Source organism: Aptenodytes forsteri, unplaced genomic scaffold (assembly GCF_000699145.1).
Source record: "Aptenodytes forsteri isolate BGI_AS27 unplaced genomic scaffold, ASM69914v1 Scaffold137, whole genome shotgun sequence".
Classification (NCBI taxonomy): Eukaryota; Metazoa; Chordata; class Aves; order Sphenisciformes; family Spheniscidae; genus Aptenodytes; species Aptenodytes forsteri.
In genome coordinates, this window is record NW_008796221.1 from 6,410,119 (window position 1) to 6,433,573 (window position 23,455).

At 38.5% G+C, this 23,455-nt stretch overlaps 1 protein-coding gene across 1 annotated transcript in view; it reads right to left on the minus strand.

Annotated features, from left to right (window-relative positions):
* Positions 1 to 23,455, minus strand: part of MAGI2 (membrane associated guanylate kinase, WW and PDZ domain containing 2) — a 553,326-nt gene that overhangs the window by 164,128 nt on the left and 365,743 nt on the right. Inside the window, exon 7 of the mRNA XM_019474581.1 lies at positions 3,953 to 4,010. Within this exon, the coding sequence (XP_019330126.1) occupies positions 3,953 to 4,010 (58 nt within the window). The remainder of the gene's footprint in view (positions 1 to 3,952; positions 4,011 to 23,455) is intronic.

Consider the following 23,455-nt stretch of genomic DNA (forward strand, 5'->3'; position numbering starts at 1 on the left):
TAATCTAGGCCTTAATAAGACAAGCCAAATGCAAGTTTTAGAGATAGTTACAAATATGTGCTTTTGTGGTTAAAATAGATTTTGGATGTGATCCAAAAATATATTGCTCATTGCTCATAGCATCTAATTCAGTGAGCATTTATATCTTCACTTTTCTTCCTTTATTTTATCCAGTGCATATTAAATATAAAAGCCTAATCCAAAGACAAGAATCCATCTAATTTCTCCTAGTGCCATTGTGGCTGTACAGAAGAATCATCCTGCCTTTTGTTTGTTTTCTAGTCCTAGGAACCCTGAATTTCCCTCTGCAGAGAAGAAGGGGTAGTCAGTGCTGCTGTCCTCTGTTAGCTTACCATGTGTAAACTGGGGACAACCCCTCAGAGGTAGGATTTGGTTTTGGGCTGCATTTAGCTGTGAAGTTGAAATAGTGTCTCTTGTGTTATGAGTAGATACTGTCACCACCAGCCAGCCTATAAGACATAAGCACCATTCTGCCATGTCATCAGTGAATGTGGCCAGGCTGAGTTGTTTTTATGATGGAGTTTCACATTAGATGTGCTTAAGACAACTGAAACACATTCTTAGGAGATTTATGGGCAGTAATGCCTAGTATGCAGATTTTAGTTGACGGCCAAGATACTGAGCCTTGCCAAAATGGTAGGACATCTAAGCATGTGCATCAGAGCAGGAGTTTAACCTATCTATCTCCTTTTCTTAGCTACTTTAATGTATGGGTTTTTTTGGTAGTTTGTGATTCTAACTTTTGGAATTGTTGCCTATAACCCACCAAAGTAATTCTGAGGATCAGGATGCTTAAAAGATGGACATTCTGATGCATAACTTGTTAGCGCCTAACTTCTCTTTACATTCACATTTTTCAGTTACTAATACTTTATAATGACAAAAAGACCTGAAATAAGTTTTCCTATTTGAGTAGGAACAGAGTGTTGTCAGAAATTGTAAGTCAAGGAGGTATATTTTTCCAGAATAAATACCTGTATGGCTAATTTAGCTGTTCTATTAAGGAGACCATGTCTGGAAATTGAGCTCTGCGTTGTAGTTAATCATTTTTAAAGGGGGAAATAATCTTTTGGCAATTAGAATGCTGAAAGACCCAGCGCACTTTAATAATCACATTCTCTCCATAGCCCTGCACAGCTAAGTGCTGCTAGTTCTGAGTTTATAAATTAAGAGAAAAATACATGGAAGTTAACCTACGTACAGCAAACACTTCTCATTTATGTCAAATGTCTACACCTTACAAATGAAGCCTGGACCTGCATAACAAGGCAAATGAAAATTTTAATAATGTCTCACACCTACATTCATGCATGATTAAGAGAGGAAGTTATACTGGGGACCTTATTTTTTAACAGAATTTACAAATATATTGTGATTAGTCTTTATTAACTTTGCTCGCAAGACCTTTGAGGTTTTTCTTTGTTTCTTTTTTAGCTTTTCCTCTGGTCTCAGAGTATTGGAGCTGAGCATGGCTGGCCCATGTAAGGTGAACCTGAGTCTGTCTGCCTCATTGCTCATACTTACAAACTTCCCATGGGATACAAACATTTCAGCGAGCAGAGTACAAGCCCTTCTTTCACCGACAGTTTTAAAGACCTGCATGTAAAGTTGGACTGGACTTGAATGTGTGAAAGTTCATAACCTAACTTTTCATGATTTACCCACTTTTATGTCATAATTAAGAGAGTTTATTGTAATCTGATTTTATCTAGTTAAAAATGAACTCATCTGTTGAATACTTGTAATAAAAAAGGTGTGACTGCCACTTTTTAGCATGAAAAATGGAGAGCAATCTTTGTTTCAAACTTATTGAGCTCAGACAGCAAATTAAAGTACAGCTACATTTTACTGACTATAAAACTCCTTATGAAGTTAGTGCGGCTGCAGTTTTAATGCCATCCTGTGAAGATCCATTCCACTTCTAAAAACCTCTGAGCCTGCAGTAGGTTTGATATATCTTTCCACAAATCTTATCTGTGGTAGGATTAATAAATTTGGCACTAACAGCTTTAAAGTATGTAATTGCGTAATAACATCTGGGCCTGGTGCCTTGCGCCTGTTTACCTGTGGATGGACATGAAATGGAGATAAATACTGGTTCTTTTTCTGACTCACCGGTGAGCCTCACCAGTGCCAGAATGCCTTGGGCTGTGCTAACAAAAAAGCGGGGTCTCAGTAAGAGATTAATGCACAGAAATTGCATAACACCTGTTACTCACCAAAATACGCTAAAACCCACTGGGGCAGAAGACTCTTACACCCAGCAGCTGCATAATGCATTTCTGCACGTGCAGAAATCTTCAGAGGGGGTTAAGTACAAAAAGACATGTGAACTCCAGCCCTTAGTTACTTGGGGACATCATAAAAGAACTCAGGCATAAAGAGAGAGGGTAATTCAATGGCATTACATAGGGACTTCAAAAATTTACTCATCTTTTTCTTGAATCTGGACTGACTAAGCTGATTTGGGCTGAGCAGCAAAGCAGATGGGGCTGCTGGCTCTTTCACCTGAGGGCAGAGAACAAGCCAGGGACAAAGAAGCAGAGCAGGTGCTACTGCATTTGGAGAATGGGACAGAAGGAGTCAGCAGGGCAGTGGCCAAACAGTGTTTTCATTTGTTTGTTTGCTTTCTAGGAGGGCTAGAGAAGGTGCATGGGCATCCACAAGCTGCTGCTGCTATAGCAGTGAAGAAAAGGGAATCTTAATCTTTCAACCCTTCAGAAATCAGATATTTTTCTGAGCTCTCTGCCAAGCTCTACCCTGTGCATGTTAATAGTAGCATATCCTGAGGTCTGGAAAAGCTGCAGCCCTAATACCTGTCTAGAGTGATCCTGCAGTCAACATGTTGGTATGGATTTGAAAGACCAAGGGAGTAATGTGACACACAAACTAAAATTTTCTGTTTTGTATGAAACAACTAGAATAAATGTACTGCTTAAATAGCAGGATTTGAAATTGAGATTTTAGGTCAGGGGCCATCTTATCTAAAGATGCCTCTTGTTTAATAAAAGGAACTAATGGATGGATCTTTCTCAACCTTTCAAGCGCTGTCTGCACAGTGATGGGGAATGGCTTTCTGCCTCCTCTGCTATGTACTTTGTGTAGAGAGCAGAGTGAGAACTGACCACTCTGAACTGGTATCACAATTTTGAATCTAGATTCACTTTGCATAAGTCTCATTTACTGTGTTAAGCTAAAAAGCAGAGAAAATAATCTCTCTGATTTACTTGTTTTATGTAGGAACTGGCCAGAACAGGTTCTACCTAGTACTTCAAACAAAAGCTTTCTGTTGCCCTTTGAACAGAGGAGTAAGAATCTTTTTTTCTTGTTTCATGACTAAAATAAAATCTGAAAAAAATGAAAGCAAGGATTGTGCTGTGAAAATAGAAATTTATATTCTCTTATTTTCAGCTGCACTTTTAAGTACAAAATAAACCACAACATCCCTAAAATTTTATATGCAGTGCATAAATAACCTGCCTTCTGGTACAAACAGTGTAAATATCTGATTTGCAGCAAGGAAGGACTACCCAGAAAAGGATCTTAACTGAGCTAAAATGATTATGCTTTGCTCTCTTCATTGATTAACAAGATCTCTACCTCACTGGATATCCAAATGTTACATAGAAAATAAAACATTTCTAAACATTTCTTTAGTGTGTATGATCTTTGTACTAGCATTAGCTGGAATGATACCATGAAATCGGACCCTGGAGAAAGAGAATGACTGAATGCCTGAGTCACTGATTTGAGACACATTGAATATATTTGGACACATTAGCTATATTGATGACTCAGAATTCCTGGTATACCCTCAGTTTAACATGTCAAGTAATTGCACCCATGCCTTGCCAGGCTAAGCACTGCAGAGGATACTAGTATTAGGTTATGACATATTAACAGCAACTTAATATTGAACTTGAGAACTTACTCAACATAATAAGTGCCATAAATGGGATCATCAATTTTCTCCCAGCCATATGGAAGCTCTGAAAAACAAAGAGTTATCTCTTTCAGTAAATGCAGTATGGAACGCTAAGATTTCTAATAATGAAATTGTGGATCTTTGCTGGGTGTTGAGGGAAATAACTTGATAGTGAAACTAGATACAGTGACCAAAGCAAATGCCAAATCTTGAACACATGCCATGGCAGCCACAAGTAGTAGTAACTTGAAAATTGGCATGCAAACACAGATCTCAGTCTCTAGAACAACACATTTTAGTTGAACTACTTTATTGTTCCAACAGCTGTGCCAGCCAACAACTGTAGCACATCTTGTATGACATCACCGCCGGAGGAAGTGAGGGCATTCTGTTTTCCCAAATAGGTACCCACAAAAAAAGTACTTTGCTTTTTGGGCTTTTTTCTTTGCTAGGAAAAGTTGGTCTAGAAGGAATGAAAAGAGTTTGCCTCTTGCCACGTGAGTACAGTAAGTATACCTAAATGTTCCTGAGAAGTTTGTACTATTTGTCTCACTGTGATGGCAGTTCCACAGCCACCAAAGGCATCCTGTTCCAAAGCTTAGTTATATAACAGGGACATCGGAGTACATAGTAGTACATGGAAGTACAAACCAAAATAAGATATTATAGCATCCTCTGGCCATAAAACTAATTACATTTTGCAGAAATAGAGATCCCTAAAACATTCCGGTATTAACAATTAAAATGTTAAATACATTAATTTAATGATCTCGAAAATCAGTCTGTGTTCATGTACAAGCAAACTGTCATATATATATTCATGTACATCCATACATATTTTATTATCATTCACGCTGAATGCTTAACAAATTATTATACTCCCAACAGAACTTCATCCTGTGTTTAAAAGGCACCAGAAGGATGTGACAAGTATCTCAGCTGACACGAACAGAGTAAAAACGTCAGTGCCAGATGTGATGACTTTGATGGAAGAGACTCACAAAAGGATGGGCATTCCCATCACACACAGGTATCGATTTCTGTGCAGTTAAAGACTATGGTACAATATATGGGGAGTGGTACTGAGATTCTATAAGGAAATTTGATTCTGGAATTTCTTATCCAGATTTTTTTCCTTTTTAATCTCAGTTGCACTTTTAAAGTAACTTTTCGGACACAATGAGTACTGAACTAGACAGAGCAGAACTGATGTAACTCGTACTGAACACAGTTATTAAACTGGCCATAAAGAAGTACTCCTGGATGATTTGAGCTTCTTTTTTTTTTCAGTGACAATGTGCATAGACAATTATTGATGTGTTCTAAAAGGCAAATAGGGAAGTAAAGCCTGACTGGCAATAGAGAGATTAAAGAGTTAAAAAACAATTTTAAGAAATGGCTTCATCTCTGCTTGTTACTTCTCATTTAAATGCCTCTGTAATAGCTGATCCTTTCTTGAGTGAACCTGCTTAGACGGCTGTAGTCTTCATGTCACATTGCCCTCAGAGGATGTTCCTGCTCAGCCTATTCCAGTACTGCAATGAAGGATACAACCTTCTGCCAGAGACAGGCAGATGAGGAACTCCACATTACTTTTTTTGTAATGAAAAACTCAAGGACTTTCTTAGTTGATTGATACTCAATTTTTCCTATTATTTTTACAATATTGTTAGCTTTGAAGTCTTCACATCTGCACTCTGAACTGCTTTTGTCAGGGCTATTTTGTTATTGTCACTTCATAGGAATAAATGCAGCATAAGGTATTTAAGCAAATCACAGAATCACAGAACAGTTGAGGTTGGAAGAGACCTCTGCAGATTGTCTAGCCCAACCCCTCTGGTCAAAGCAGAGGTCATCTAGACCAGGTTGCTCAGTACCATCTCCAGTCGGCTTTTGAATATCTCCAAGGATGGAGACTCCACAACCTCTCTGGGCAACTCCTTCAAGTGTTTGATCACCCACAGAGTGAAGAAGTTTTTTCTTATGTTTAAGCAGAATTTCCTGGATTTCAGTTTGTACTCTTTACCTCCTGTCCTGTCACTGGGCAAGAATTTCCTTATTTCAGTTTGTACTCTTTACCTCCTGTCCTGTCACTGGGCACCACTGAAAAAAGCCTGGTTCTGTCTTCCTTGCACCCTCTCTTCAGATATTTACTTAGATTGATAAGATCCCCGAGCCTTCTCTTCTCCAGGCCAAACACAGATTGTCTAGCCCAACCCCTCTGGTCAAAGCAGAGGTCATCTAGACCAGGTTGCTCAGTACCATCTCCAGTCGGCTTTTGAATATCTCCAAGGATGGAGACTCCACCACCTCTCTGGGCAACTCCCTCCAGTGTTTGATCACCCACAGAGTGAAGAAGTTTTTTCTTATGTTTAAGCAGAATTTCCTGTATTTCAGTTTGTACTCTTTACCTCCTGTCCTGTCACTGGGCACCACTGAAAAAAGCCTGGTTCTGTCTTCCTTGCACCCTCTCTTCAGATATTTACTTAGATTGATAAGATCCCCGAGCCTTCTCTTCTCCAGGCCAAACAGTCCCAGCTCTCTCAGCCTCCCTTTATAGGGAGATGTTCTAGTCCCTTAACCATCTTAGTGGCCCTTCACTGGGCTCTCTCCCGTATGTCCATGTCTCTCTTGTACTGGTGAGCCCAGAACTGGATCCAGAACTCCAGCTGTGTCTCACCAGTGCTGAGTAAAGGGGAAGGATCATCTCCCTTGATCTGCTGGCAATGCTCTGTCAAATGCAGCCCAGGAGGCTGTTGGCCTGCTTTGTTGCAAGGGCATGCCACTGGCTCATTGTCAAGTCACCAAGCATTAGAAAGCCCTGGTATTGCTCTTGCTCTGCCCAGAACTTTGATAAAATCTGTAGGAGATTGACCTTACAATGATTCCCACAGAGTCCTGTATATCCTGAGACAAGACTGTGGGTTGTAATACATAAATATTCAAAAAGAAAGCAGCTGATGCACAAATCCTGTACTGCCCCTACAGTAAACTTCATTCCCAATGCATGCACAATAAATAAGGCTCCTCTTAATAATTTGCTATGAAAAATAATACTCTTACATAACCCTATGACATAGAATAAATATAAAGTGTTAGTTTAAATACAGTAGGTACATTTTATTCTCATGTAACCTTGCAAGGATTTCCTTAATCTAATTAACTTCATGTTGCTTTCATATCTGGCCATCAAAAATTACACTCCCTTAGAAAAAAGTGAGGCAGGTACCAGTAAAATCTGTACAGACTTAAAAATACACATAAACATGCACACACACACATAAATGTGTGCACAGGTCCCTTTTCCAAAGTGTATTAGTAGACGGAGTTTTTTCCAACTACAAAATAAAAAAAGAAAGTAGATGTTTTGCCCAAATTCAAATTTAAAAGTAGGTATCTTTCTGTAAATATATACACTTTAAAGTGTATAGATGCAGAGGACATATTTTATTTTACATATTTATGAAAATCTGAAATAATTTGAGGATTTACTATTAACCTATTGGCCTATTTTTTCCTAAAGTAATGATGCATAACTGTATTTATGAACTAGCACAACTATTGAGAAGGCAAATGGCAAATCCCATTTTCTAGTGTAAAAGTCTGTAAAAATTTAATGAATTGGACATATTATGGAGAACCCACTTTTAAATGCATGGATTGAACCACTGATTATCTAACATCATAAAAAAGTCATGGGTTCAGAAGAAAGGAAATAAAAAATTACCTTCATGTGCCATAATGGATATAAACTCCATGTAAGGCTATGCTTTAATTTCATTTTTCCATTTGAGATGCAGCCTGTAAGCTACGTTTAATTAAAATTCTGTGTTGACCAGTAAAATGGAATTGCTAGAGCACAAACCCCAAGCCCCCTGCTCCCCCCCTCCAAAGTATGGCAGATAAGGTTAGTGGAGTGTACAGAGATTCTGTTAGAAGAATCTTCTGCTACATTTCCTTTCAGGAGCACCGTGATTATTTTTCATTATATTAAATGGTGGCATCTATTCCATTTTTCACTATTGAAATGAAAGATTACAGGACAGAAATACTTTAGTGCTTCATAAAATAGGAAGCTAAGCATTTGCCAAATTAGGGGTGAGGACATTACAGTTTCTCTTTTTCATTTCACTGTGCCCAGTGATGATCATTAAGGATGAGAGTGAACAGTAAACATTTATAAAAGAGAATTGTTATAAAACACTTGTAAAGGAGATTACTATTGGCCACCGTGATTTGAATTGGGAAGGGAGCTATAAATTATAGTATTCTCTGATATTCATTTGGTAGCACTAGCCTGCTAGTTCATGTATAATTTGTGCAACCAACGGTTTCATGGTTACCATGCTATATATGAAGTCTTCATTTTCATGAGCTCAACACTTCTATCATTCATGTCTTTCAATTCTATTGACTCCAGGAGGATTTCTCTGTATAGAAGGAAAAAAACTATCTATCCTTTATTTTCAGTCTTCAATATCCGGCATTGCATTCCCACAGATCTCCTCCCATCATCCAGTGATAGGAAAGGTGCTGGATAATCTGTAGAGTACATATATATGCTCCAGTTTTCACATTTCATGCTTTATTCCTAACCAGAGAAGCAGCATATAGCTAACACTGCAGCAGTCATCAAAAAAAAAAAAGATCAGAAAGGCACAGCTGATACTCAGACACTTTGCTCAGTAAGCATCTAGGTAGGTTTTTAAATGCAGAAGGAGCTGCATTTCTAAAAGTGAAATGCCCAATGGTAACAAAGGCCTTTGTATTTTCAAAGAAAGAAAGAAAGAAGGAAAGAAAGAAGGAAAGAAATAAGCAAAAAAAGAAAGGAAAGACTAATGTAAATTCAAGCAGGTCACTTTAATAATCAGTGGTAGTGCCTTCTCATCATAGCCTGCTTATGCTAATGGTCCAGATGCTCTTATTCTGCCTTCTGAAAGCTGTTGTGTTTCAGAATGATTTTTTGATGGTGCCACTTAACCTTCTCTGGGGATGGAGGAAGGAATACATTCTGGATCTTGATGTGCCAGATGAAAAAGCATTTTACCAAACCCAAAGATTAATTTTTCTGAAGTTTATGGAGTATTAACTGTGTTAAAGAGAGTCATAAAAACCTCTCAAGGTTTCAGAACAACAGCCAGCATTGTGTCACTACCCTACTGACAGGCTGGAAAGAAAGACGAGAGCATATTTCTTGAATTGGCTAAAATCAAAATATTTGTATAGTACAAAAGACTATAGTATGAGAGGGAAAAAGAAAATATAATGCCTGCTGCTATTGAAAATGCTGTCAATAAGGATGTGGAAGCTGTGGAAATCAGTGTGAGTTTGGTTCACCTGCCTTGTTAACACCCAGACACAGGTCAGGAATCCTTTTCTAACCTATGTATGAGACTTTTCAGAAAAATATTGTATCTTTCCACTCAATAGCCTGTGTTTGTTTTATCTCTTGCTTTCTCTCTTCTCTTTTCTTTCTCCCTGTTTCAAATTCAGTTTTGCCTTTTCAAGTTAGTTACCTACTACAGAGGGTATCAAATGAGCTGGGTTAAAAGTTACAAAATGCCGTGCAGCTCCACAGTGCAATGCAGTTGCACACAGTTCCAGTTTCTTTAAGAGATACAGTCTTTGCAAATATTTATCTGCAAGTCTAAACCAGTGGTCCTCACTGCATAGCTTACACAGAAAATGTTGCCTGCAATACCCTAAGGCACAGCGCACAGATTACCAAGCAGTGGATGCTGCTCATGGCGTGCTGTGCTGCTCCCTCGGGAGCAGAGGGCTGGAGGTGTCTGGTTTGAATGCTCTCGTTAGCGCGTGTCCACATTGCCCAGCCGATACATGAAACATATAGTAGTTGTGTTGCTGCTCCTGAAACCTTCTGTTACAGGTTGCCATAAGAAAAGAGAGGATAACATTACTCACTGAAAGTCAGTATTTAACCTACTATCCACAAACCTTCTGCTAGGTCACCTATCTGCAGAACATCTGGGAGCTCCAAAAAACAACAAAAAAATCAGCAGGTATATGCTATGGTAAAATCCCTTATACTGCCTCAACAGGTTCCTCCACTTAGCCATGTTTCAAATGTCATGGCCTAAGCTGGAAAATGCAATTACTAACATGGACTTCTCTATGCTAGTGTACAAATCAAAAGCTGCAGGAGAACATAAATTTGATAAAAAAATCAGAAGTTGAATTGTTCACTGTCTCAGTGAAAATAACAACAAAGGCAGGATGGACAACCCCACCTCCATAGCAAAACCAAATTCACTCTTCCTATCATGGAAGACCTGGAAAACTTAGGGAATGTACCAACTCCAGGCCAAGCCAGAATCATAGAATCATAGAATCATTTATGTTGGAAAAGACCCATGTAAGCTCAATTTCAATTAAACTTGTGTTCTCCAACTGCCATTCTCATAGCAGCAAATTTCACAAAGTTATGACTGTTTATGTTGTTTGTAATCACAAACCATTCATGTGCAATTTATTCTCATGAATAAAATGACATTATGCATAATTTCTTCTTGCACAATGGAAACAAATGTCTAAGTAACATTCACATCTGATAAATGCATCTTCTTCCTTCTGTGCAGCTTATTGTGACATGCAACATCCGTAACTGTGCAGAATGTAGATTACTAAATATTACTATCAATTCAATAATATTTTCTCCCAGGATTGTTACCAAGTGAAATATTGCCATCAGTAGGGATACTTTTCACATTAGGTGTACTTGACCCCTCTGACATGCAGAACTGTGTAACGTCTAATCAAGATTTGCATTAATATAGTGAAAAAGTACCAACTGAATTACTGAGTTTTAACTATGAAAAAGAGTTCATAAAGGGCTTGTTAGCTATTAATTAAAATAAAAATGAAAAAATGCAATTAAAAAGAAATTAGGGGAAAAAATACCTTATAGGTTGAGAATTTAGTTAGGTTGTTGTAGGCAGTGCCTGAGATGGTTTCCTTAATAAAGAACTCAATTCTCCATAGTTTACTGGGCAATCGCTGAAGCTGGTCTGAGTACTCTCCATGGACCTTTTTGAAAGAAAGCTTAGAGTTTCTGTTAAAAGATTCCAAACAAACTTCAAAATCCTGTTTTCTGTGTATTTAGAAATAATAGATTTAAGGAAAGCAGAAATACTCACTGAAAAACATTTATTATTAAAACTTTATTTTTTTTTTTATCAAATCATATTATCCTCTTGTCTTGTTCTCTGTCCTTACTCCTGTGGTATTTGTGCTGGGTACTTGGTTTATATTACAGAATGTTTGGGGAGAGAGAGGCTTCAACCAGCTCCTTGTTGGTCTCACAATTTCACCAAAGTGACTTGTGTTTTGCTGGGGAAATAGAGACCACTAGGAAACACTGAAAAATCTCATTTTTTAGCCACAAGTTCTTGCACAGGAGACTGGATATAAACACATCAGCTTTCCATGGAATAATTGAAGAGTTATGTTCCTTACCTTCCAAGAATAGTTTGGAATAATTTTCTAAATTCTGTGTTAATTACACATTATCTCTTTTTTAATATAACAAAGGGTACATCTAAACAGTCACTGAAACCCTTGTCCCCACAGCTCCTAGCTTTAAACTAGCTAACGTGGGCACTGCTAGGAGTGAAGTCACTTCAGGATGAATCTCAGTGCAGAACGCGAACCTGCCGGAGAAGCTCAGCCCGTGCCTCAGCGGTTACTCCTACGCGTGATGAGGAGCTGCGGTGGCTTTGCCGGCTGGTTCGAAGTTCAGACATCCACGACTGTCGCAGGCACACTCATTTTACCAGCAGAAAAGGAGCCCCAAGTACATCAACTGTGTGCCGCATTATCAATTTGTATTCCTGAAGTTCAGCAGATTGCTGCACTTTACATACAGCTCCGATGTGGAAGATTCTGCCTTTGAAACTGATTTTATTAACACAGCTTTTTTTTAATGCTATATTCTTTTGACTTTGAAAAAAACAGGCTGAAAAGAACCATTCCTTTTGATCTTTTGGATGTTCAAATCTTTCAGTGCTTGTACCTCATTACTGACTGTATCAATTCAGCCTTGTTACAAACTAGTGTTTTCTACCTAATAACTGCCTGATCTCATGAAGTTAGGCTTTTCTTCTATTTGCTTTTCAGTCTCTTCATTTATTTATATTATTTCCTTTGCTGTTAAATGTTTAACAACATACTCTGTGAATTTATGGAGTTATTGACTTTACTGTTATTATATAACCTAAACCCTGCAGTTTGGCTACTGACCTAAAAAGCCCCATAAAAGCCTGTAGCTACTAATAGTGCAGGCTAGACCTCATGGGAGGCAGCTAGGTATTCTGTTACTAGTATCTCAAATTTATATATAGGCTTCAACATACTTTAGCTAGCCTTCACCTCTTAACCTCTGGTACAACAAAGAAAAAAAGCCTATTATTCTGTAACAAACCCAAATGACACATTTTAATGTTATTTTCAGTGCCAAACTTTACTAAAGGGGAAACAGGATTACCCTCAGCCTCTCCTCACAGTGCAAGTGCTCCTGCCCCTGACCATCTTGGTGGCCCTCTGCTGAACTCGGTTCTGTGTATCAATCCAGTTTATCTTGTACTGGGGGTCCCAAAACTGGATGCAGTATTACAGATGTGGTCTAACGAGTCAGTTGCCAACCTGTACTGTTGCAAGATTTTCTTTCTGCCCAGCCAAAGCTGCCATCGATTATCACATCTCCCACTAGTTCTTGCTGTTAGTTCATAGCAGGTCCAGCTGTGCATCACCCTTCATGGTGGGCCCATCTGGTACTTATATCGAGCCGTTATCCCCAAAACCCACCAGAAATCTTGTTGCCTGCTTGTCTCCTGCCTTGCTGCCCATCTAGAAGATGTCAGGGAGGTTAAAGTCCCCCATGAAAACCGGAATCTGTGAATAGAGACTTTCTTGAGTTGTTTAAAGAAGGCTCCATCCACTTCCTTACCCTGATCAGGGGGTCTGTAACAACAACCCACCACCAAGTCTCCCCTACCAGCTTCTCCTCTGATCTTGACCCACAGACTCTCCACCAGCCAGCCGTCCATCCCACAGGATAGCTCCATACATCCACGCTGTTCCTCTGCAGAGAGAGCAACCCCTTTTCTTCATCTCCCCTAACCATCTTTCCTGGTCAAACAGGTTATTTTGCCTTGTTTCTAACTGATTTTTAAAATAACAACACTAAAGTTTAATTAAAATTTCAATCAACGTTAGAAAACATTTGTTTCATGACTTCATTTGTCTCACTGGGCCTTGAAAGTCTCAAGTCAATGTTTCAAAATAAAGCACACAGCATAATGCTTTCTGTTTTTTTGTTTTTCTGCCTTGTTATTACACCAAATGGCAATTACTTGATTTTATGTGACAGGCCAGTGAGGCAAATGGATAGACATATTATAAAGAGATGGGAAAATGTAGCATCTATAATGATAATGAAAAAAAACCAGCCAAGAACTACTTTGTATGCTTACAATGAACTGATTATCTGTGGGTGGTCCACAAATAAAAACCTATCCTGCCCAGACTGTAAAATTGCATAGGTACTTTACTTATTTGTGATGAGCTGCAACTGCCTCAGAAGCATCAGATACTGGCCTTGGAAAGAAATCTCAGGGCAGATTAAATAAACTAGTGCTCTGATCAAATACAAGACATCTTACATTTCTATATTTTATTTCCAAGTGGCCAATGAAGTTGTATGCAATCAGATAGAAGAATCCTCCTCGAGGTACTTCCTACATGACCTGTTTCTATGACTACCATGCTTTTTAATAATATGTTTTCACAGTTCTGAACAGTAGCTGGATATATGTAATGCAGATACATTAGTTGTTTAAATAGTTTTTAATGAAATAGATAAATCAATACAATTGATGAGGGAGATTACATTGCACGGTGGAAAATTCAGATTAACACTGCAGCTGCTGAGGCAGCAATTCTTGATTTATACTAGTGGAATTAGAGTAGAATCTGGTTTTGTCTCCTCAGTGGCTTCATTGACTTGTCTAGGGTGAGAACTTTAAAAGTCCCATCTTTTATTACTTTTTGCTTTGTTGCACAATAGATAAAAATCTGCTTTAGTTGCATGCAACTGCTTTCTGAAACTTCTTGTCATAACTTATTCATCATTATGCATTAGTTATATTTATGAGGACACTCAAATTGAGTCACTCCATACTTTAAACATTATGTTAAAAAATCCTTGGCATTTGAATGACAAGGAAATATGTATGAATTCAGAAGCTTATTTTTCTTTATTTGAATTGTAATGCCATCTGCCAGAACTCTCTCTCAGTATGGTTCTGTGACAGCATCAGAAAGGAACTGTGCATGAGAAATGTATGTGTTGTCCTTTGTTAATCTACCAGACACATTTTGTTTGCATTTGTAAGGGCACTTCGCAAATGTAGTGTCCAGTTAATACACTGATTCGTGACAATGACAAGATAATCAGGTTTCTAAGTCACTTTTCCTTCAGGAGTTTTAACTGTATGGGATAATAATAAGACAGTTATGATCTACCCATGTTTTCTTCATGTTTTAATGTTTAGTAATGTTGGCATGTAACTAACATGTTATAGGAAGAAGGAAAAAAAAGGAAGGTAAAGTAGTACTTTCATATTCACAGTCATTATTTTTTATTTTTATGTTCTGCAATGTCATGAAAAGTGGCAGCACACATATTTTCCACTCCTTTTATCCCTTGTCTCTTTCTTCTCAGTATAACACCTTCCTGAGGGTGAACAGAGGAGTAACCCAAACACTAGAGAGGGGACTAAGAGGGTACTGTGTTAGAGGGATAGGATGGAGGTGGGACAAAGGGATGGAGAAAAACAAAGAGCAGGCTGTGGTTCTTCATGTGTCTTGTTTATTGTTAAGCATCTCCCAAACCCTTCAGGTGCTCTTCCCAAAGAAAAGAGCCTCTTACTTCTCCCAAGAAACCCCAAATCTCCTTCAAAGACAAGCTGCAGTCTATTCCTAATTCTCCCTAAACCTGTGTCCTGGTTTTGGCAGGACAACCTAGTAGCTTTTTACCAAAAGAATTTGTTCCTCCCCCTGCCTCCTTCTTGAGACTCCTTCCTTCCAGCCCCCACTGGTGACGCAGCCATCCTGAATTCTGCTGGGCAGGAGCACCCCTGCTGCTGTATCTAAGCTGGAGTCTTTCCCATTCCTAGACCTTCTGAGGGGAGTAAGTTTACAAAGACAACCAAAACACTGCTGTGGCTACCTCAGAAAAAGCATATCTACAACAGTTAATGGAAGAAGAGAGTGCCTCATCACTTTTTTAATTCATGTGCAGTAATAGCCTATTTGCATAAGTCAGGGGACTTTCAGGTTACTCAGTCATACGGCTGCCTTTATCATAAGCATCAACCCAGAGAAATGAGGTATCTGACTTTCACGACGCTGCTATACAAAATTTTGGAATCAGCAACTGATCTACTTGAGTTATTCCAACAGAAAGCAACCTTTTCCTCAGTGTATGCCCTTGCTTTGTACCATCTGGTACAGTTTTGATTCCTGCACAGGTATTATATTAATTATTTAAATTAAATTAATTACTTTTAATTGCGTTTGTACTTAATGGTTGAAGGTAGGTCTCCAAATTGAAGCTGTACCAACTCAGTGGCATAATAAATCTTCAATTTCAACTCCTCTTTTTCTATTAATCTTTTAATTTCTGCTCTTTACTTTTCTCCAGTCTCTTCAGCACCTTAAATATCAAGGTCACTACAAGTTCTTAAAAAAAGAGAGACCCTCCAAGCAGCTTTCCCTACAACTTATCCTAAAAGATGTATTGTTTACCACAAAGTTACTACAGAATAGACCCTACAGGGACCCTACGGGAACACCAAACATGAAGATTGAACAGATCTCTCACTTCAGTATCTCATTTCAGCTGAGCTTTGCCTGAGTCTATTTTATACCTTTCTAATTCCTCTATAAGCCAGCTTAGAAGTAACCAGATATAGGCATACAAAGGCATGACTTTTACAGACTGACCTAGTGATACTTGATTGAAATTTTTTGAGGTTTTCTCCTTCTGGCCCATGAGAACAATTCAGACTGAGTGCTTAGGATGGGTCACCTCAACATCAGCACACTCTGTTCAGAAGACTCAGTAAGAAGGGCAGCAGCATGACCTTACTGACTAGAGCCTCAGTTACTTCAAAAAATACATGTATGAGGGCCTAAAAGAAAATATAAAAACTAGTGTTCAACCAAAGCTGTCCCTAAATCAGTAGGAAGGAGTCTGAGGATATCAGACAAATAAACTGCAGAAATTGCAAGCAGGAGAAATGGAGAAATTAGGTTGTGGCAACATTTTTTTTAAGATTGATTTTGTTGCCATTGTTGCCATAGACTGTAACTATGCATAGTTGTAATATAGCCAGGGAAGAGCAAATAAGCACAGAACAACTTTTAGTGGCTGGTTATATTTCTTTTCATTCATTTGCAGTCTTCATAAAACTTAATAAACTCTACTGGCCATCTGCAGGCAGACCTCAGAGAATGAGAATTTTATTGGGACTTCTTTACTGGACAGGTGTAGAGACTATAATTATTATCTTAAAGTCAAGCAGAGCTGGAAGGGACTTGATTTTACGTCTCTCTCGATAGGCACTCCTGACATTGTAACTGTAATGCTTGCTATGTAGTGCTGTAAAATGTAATGTTGGGATTATCATCCATAACTTTCAGATGCAGCAGAACAGGCTAAATTATGTTTGTTTGAAATTTATGATATATTCACTGTGTGCACTAATCAATCGCTAGTTATGTTTTTCCTTGGTGAGCTTCAATATTTTAAGGAAAATGTCATATGCCTACAGAATATGTGTGCTCAATTCCTAAGTTTGCCTTTTGTGCTGAGCTGCAGTCAGGATTTGTGGATTTAAACTAGTGTCGATTTTCTTCTTTGATATGTAATTAGGTGCTTGCATTTCACAGGCTTGGTTCACATCTGGTTCACTGGTCTGTTCTCACAGAAGAAGATTATTTTTGTGTCATGGGAAAAAATAAGCCTCCAGTCTTTTATAAAAAGTCTTACAAATGTGGAGAATTGAACGCTACATGCATTTTAGGTGCATATTTTCCTCTGCTCCACTGACGAAGTCAGTTGTGCAACTGCCATATCTGTAAAGTGGTTGGCTCTGAGCATTTGCAACACCTGCGGCAGAGGCAGCCTCTGCCAGCCTTTTAGTACACAGTGAAATGATAAAAATGTATTAGTTTTCCACTTTGCAGTTGCAGTCCTAATTACACAATGCAGCTGGTGCTGCAGGAAAATCCATGCTGTTTAACAGTAAAGGAATTTAAGTGGAAGGAGTGAAGATGGTGTTGCTTTGCAACTATCTCTTTTTTCTCTCTAATCCCTTTTTTTCCTTCTACCATTTTAAAATGAGTAGATGATGAGAAAGGGCAAAGGGACAAGGAGAGTACAAAAGACGGGTGGAAACGAGTGAGAGAAAGCATCAGTGTGACAGTGAGGGGAGGAAGATACGCTACTACGATTGGCACAATGGCTGGGGAAATCTTGCTTGGACTGGCTCTGAAATTGCCCATTTCCCTCCATATCTTATTTCTCTCGTCCTTTATTTGTCAGTCTCTTCTCTTTTGCCAGTTCTATTTCCTCCATTTTTCTCTTTTTTTTAAATTTTATTTTTAGCTTCCTTTCCCCCTTTTTTTGAAATTGTTTGAGTCAGTAACATTAACAGGATACCTTTTGGTTTCCTAAAAGTGATGGAAGACAATGGTATCTCCTGCAAGTTAAAATAGGAACAAATGCTCATGCAATTTGTACCATACAGCCTAAAGAAGGGACAACGTTTGTGTTTATAACTTCTGAGTTTGCAGAAGCTGATTCTTGATATCTGTACCAAGTCTAAAAGAGAATGGGGATTCTATAATATGATTTTAACATCATGAGCTGGCTGCTCCTTTAAAACACAAACCCCCCTGTGATATGAACATGTAACTCACCAGTGACTGGTTAGCATGACAAGGATTTTGTAAAATTAAAACTCATTTAGATGTCAGCCTAAGGTTCTCCCAAGAATATTTGCATTTCCTTGTCTTCCTTTAATAAAGGTAATTAATGCCACTCAGTTGTTTTAGGACCACAACTGTAAACAGGATAAGTATGGGCTGTGTCAGGTCTGACAATTTTACATTGTCCTAAAGAGTCTGAAGTTCACAACACTTAATCATTATTTGCTCAAATTTCCAGTATCCTACGCTCTATGATAAGTATGACAATATCTGCTTCCCTCAAAAAAATGGGGACCTCATGAGCAACTGCAATCCTACAAGTATCAAGGTCATTCTCATGTCCCTTCAGAACAGGGCTGTTAAAAGCAATTGGTGTCAGACAGTATCTTTGAGCTAAACTCTGCCCACTGTTTGATTTGCAGTCAGACTTCTGCCATTCAGATGTTACCAAGGTTCTGAAATAATTTAATAAAGTGAACCGAGACACCAGCTATTCATAGCAATCAATCACCAGCATCCTCATCCACAGTTAGTGCAGAAAAACATATTGAAATAATGAGTTATTCAAATAATTGAATAATTGAAAGTAATGAAGAATATTGTATTAGTATCAAAGTCCCAGTAATCTTGAAAAATCCTTAATCAATTCTCAATCCTGTCTGTTCATACAACAAAATCTGGAGTCTGGAGGCTGTTTTGACCTAAAAATGACAGGCAACGCAACCTTCTTTGCTGTAGCAAAAGTAAATCACTGCAACCAGACAACAATTAACACCATTTCACAGCTCCAACTATCCTTGAATGATGGGACTTATATTCAGCCCTGCTCATGTTTCCGCTTTGTTCTCTTTAACTATTATTCTTATGAAGGTTTTGCCATCTCCTTTAGGGATCTTCCTTTTAACCGTTAATAACAAAAGGATTATTTATTTTCATTCCAACAGAAAACATTAAAAAAATCTTTAAAAGACTGGAAATTTTTCTGTGCTGATATTAATGACTGTGCTATTCTGTGGAATCACACTTGTCCCTCATGAGGAGAAGCTCTCAATGAAGGGCTCAAATTGTGATGCAGAGCATATGACTTTGGTACAGATATTGTTAGGTTTTCTGCAAGTCAAGGTTACACTAATAAGCCAAAGCCTTTCTTTCATGTTGCTATGCAAACCTGAGATAATCTGGGTAATTCTCCAGAAATGAAAGAGAAGGAATATTCAGCACGGCAGAAGGACCGAGGAAATACAGACACACATCACGTGGAAGTCGCCACAGTAGAAACACTTCTGCGCATGGACACAGGAATTTGCATCTCTCACTTGCAATAACTTTCTGGCCCTGTGTGGTCTTCGCACCCGCGTGCTGCCCAGCCCTGGTGGGATTCAGCTCTGCACAGGCAACAGGACAGCCTCTGCCCTGCAGCACAGTTTGTTTCTCTCCCAAAGAACCCGCACCAGTTCGCTACCTCGGGGGAAGCAGCAGGGTTTAACCCATGGCAATTGCCCATTAACCACTGTCGTATCTTAGAAAACAAGAACTCTTGACAGAGGGGTTTTTCTGTCTTATTCTAGCTAATCTAATGGTCAGGAGGAGATAAATCCTTAAGAGAAACTATTGCTCTTGCCTCATAAGTAGGCTTGCCCACTTATCTGTTTAATTTTTGATAAATTGGTAAACATTTATGTTATTAAGGACAATTAAAGACTGTGAAAACAAAAGGAAAAAATATAATAAAAAACAAAATCAAGGACATCAGCACTTGATCTTGTGAGAATAAAATATTGGATTAAAGAAAGGGAAAATTCATTCAATTACTGCAATATGAATAGTCCTGAGATGCCAAATGTGAATACGAAATTCAATTTTTAATCTATCTAAAAGTGTATGTCTGCAGTCTTTGATTTAGACTCACATCTAATGCAAATCACATTAATTAGAAGAAAACGTTTGGAAGAAAGAAAAAAGAGCAGAATAAAATGTATAAGCTTCTCCCTTCTCCCCCAGAATAAGACCTTGATCTATTAAGCACAGCACACAAAGGCCCTTAATATTTTCTCTAGATCAGTTTTTACCTCTGTATCACTTTTTTTTTTTTTTAAATCTTAATGGATATTTATGATAAACTTTGAGTTATCTAGAGGCCAAAAATGGAAAAAAGAAAAAAGAGCAGAATAAAATGTATAAGCTTCTCCCTTCTCCCCCAGAATAAGACCTTGATCTATTAAGCACAGCACACAAAGGCCCTTAATATTTTCTCTAGATCAGTTTTTACCTCTGTATCACTTTTTTTTTTTTTTAAATCTTAATGGATATTTATGATAAACTTTGAGTTATCTAGAGGCCAAAAATGGAAATCTCTGCTGAAGGTTCTACTTTTAGCATTTCATGTTCCCTTTCAAAGAGAGATAACCTAATAAAATGAACAATAGAAATGAAACAAATGTGCATAAGCAGACTTTGAAAACAACAAAGTGTAATTTTCAATTAGGATAGTCTCCTTTCTGTTGTCCATTCCAAAGCATACAGTAGACTGACAACATCTACAGATTATTTTTCATATTTGCCAAAGAAAATACATTGTAACCCCATTTGTATGCAGTTGATGCAAGATGAAAGTTATCAAAATACCAAAACCAGACAGTGTTGCCATATGTTCCAGTACAGAAGCAAATTATAGTACATTAACACCCCATCACTATCATATAAAAATGCTGCAAAGAAAAATGTTCCCTAAAAATACCTACTAAAGAATTAAAAGATGGGTAAGGTAATAGTTTTAAATTAAAAACACAATTTTTTTTTTCCCTTTTTTCCTTCAAGGTTCCTCTTCTTTTTTCACTCTTTCTTCCCACTATTACTATTGTTACAGATTCTCTTATTAGTTCCTTTTACTATCATTACAGGTCTTGATGTTATCTTTGACCAGTAGCTCCAGGTATATTTTTCTTACAATTAAATCTTCCCGGAGCTATAGTTTAAATAGCTCAAGAATATGTAAGCTTCTTATGTCTGATATATCAAAAAATCCCGGCCCACACAGTAGTGGTCCTCAGAGCCTCAAACTGTAGTGTTATATATGCTGGTCTGTCAAAATTGCCTTTTTTTGTCAATATGAAACATGCGACTTGTCTAATTTAGTGTTTTAAAAAAGTCTAGATTTTCTCATTTCAACCCCATTTCTTTTTCCCATCAGAATTTATTTCCACTTGAAAGAAATCTGGGATTAAGGTAGGCTGTGCTTTGCTTTTCTATAGTTCTCGCTATGCATAGGTATTATTCTGGAATAAGAGTATCTTTTACTAGGTTAACCTTCAGCCGAATACTGAACACTTCACATATACACAAGGATGGAATGTTAAAAATGAGCTAGAAATATGAAAAGGATGAAAAGCCCTTGTATTCAAGGTTCTGTTTCCAAAGTATATGGATCTACTGGATTCTTCAGTTTCCCTTTTCTCTTCAGAAGAAGGGATAATTACCTATATGCTAATAATTGTATTAAAAACTACAATGGAATTGCAGTCTTCAGCAGAAATAAAGAAGGAGGGCTCTGAGCAACCTGATCTAGTGAAAGATGTCCCTGTCCATGGCAAGGGGGTTGGACTAGATGATCTTTAAAGGTCTCTTCCAACCCAAACCAGTCTATGATTCTATGATCCTATGATCCTAAGGATAATTGGTAACATGAATGGTTATGGAATGTAAGAATGTGGACAGCTTGTCTCCAGGAATTCCAGTTTCTCTACAGGCGAGTTACTTTTCCTCTTCTATTGCTCCTCCCTGCACCCTCTTTTCTCTCTGCAGTTTCCAACCAGTCACTGTTAAAAGAGTCTTTTTCCAGATCCCCACTTCCATTCTCATACATCTCCCCACAGATGTCCTCCCTCTTTTTTAAATAAAAATTCTTTATATGCTATCTCTAATAATTTGGGTTGATTCACCTTGAATTAACATTGGAAATGAATCAGAAATCTTAAGAGTGTTGTGATTCCCACAAAATTTGTCAAAAAGAGGCTTTTCTCAGGACCGCTGGTTCTTGATGATGGTGTAGGTGGGCTTCTCAGCCCAGCAAGGTCTGATTGTCACTACTTTTTTGGAGCAGACATAGGACAAATAATATATTAGTCATTTATATGTCATTCTTCCACCAAAGTAATGATGTCAGAACATCCTGAAGGTCTGTGAACTGATCTAGTGAGCAGTGTGCAAAACCTGACTGGACTGACAACAACGAATTTTCTAGTCAGGGAAGCAGGGCTCTTTACAGGCTCCTTCGGAAGGACAGGCTGGGAAGACTAGGAGGTAGAGTTGCCCTTTATGTGAGAGAACAGCTGGAATGCACGGAGCTCTGCCTGGGGGTGGATGAGGAGCCAACTGAGAGCTTATGGGTGAGGATTAAAGAGAAGACAGGTAAGGGTGACATTTTAGTTGGTGTCTGCTATAGGCTGCCTGACCAAGAAGAACAAGTAGATGAGACCCTCTACAGAAAGATAGGAGCAGCCTCACATTTGCAGGCCCTGGTCCTCATGGGGTATTTCAACCACCGCCATATCTGCTGGAGGGACAACACAGCAGAGGTTCCTGGAGTGCATCAACAACTTTCTCACTCAAGTGATAGTGGAGCCAAAGAGGAGAGGTGGTCTGCTGGACATCATACTCACCAACGAGGAGGGACTTGTTGGGGATGTGAAGGTCAAAGGCAGCCTTGGCTGCAGTGACCATGAGATAGTGGAGTTCAGAGGTCCCTTCCAACCTCAACCATTCTGTGATTCTGTTAGGGCAGAAGATACTGGCAGCATCTACAAGGTCTTAAGTAGTCTAAATACTTGGATTATGATTTGCCAAAAGTATGAAAGAAAAAAATGCTTAAAGAACTGCACAGAAACAGACACAAGAAAGACAATGCAACGGTACAAAAAAAGTAAAATGCACAAAAAAAATATAACAGGTGAAATAAATTTAGCCTCCCTATTTATTCCTTCTTTTGTCCATTTCAGCTTCAGCCTTTGATTCTGGTTCCAAGATGTGTTTCAACCCACAGCCCACTCAGGAGGCACACACCTTCTGAAAACACGTGTTGTTGACTGCCTGCTTTTACTGTCTAGATCTTTTTAATCTAAATACTTTTCATTTAAATTTGTTGCATATTAAATTTTCTCATATAAATTCTGTTCTCAGGTCCACCCAAGCTTTTACACAACACCCAAGTGTTCCCCAGGGCTCAGTACTGGGGCTGGTCTTGTTTAATATCTTTATCGATGATCTGGATGAGGGGATTGAGTGCACCCTCAGTAAATTTGCAGATGACACCAAGCTGGGCGGGAGTGTTGATCTGCTCGAGGGTAGGAAGGCTCTGCAGAGGGACCTGGACAGGCTGGATCGATGGGCCCAGGCCAACTGTATGAGGTTCAACAAGGACAAGTGCCGGGTCCTGCACTTCGGCCACAACAACCCCATGCAGCGCTACAGGCTTGGGGAAGAGTGGCTGGAAAGCTGCCCGGC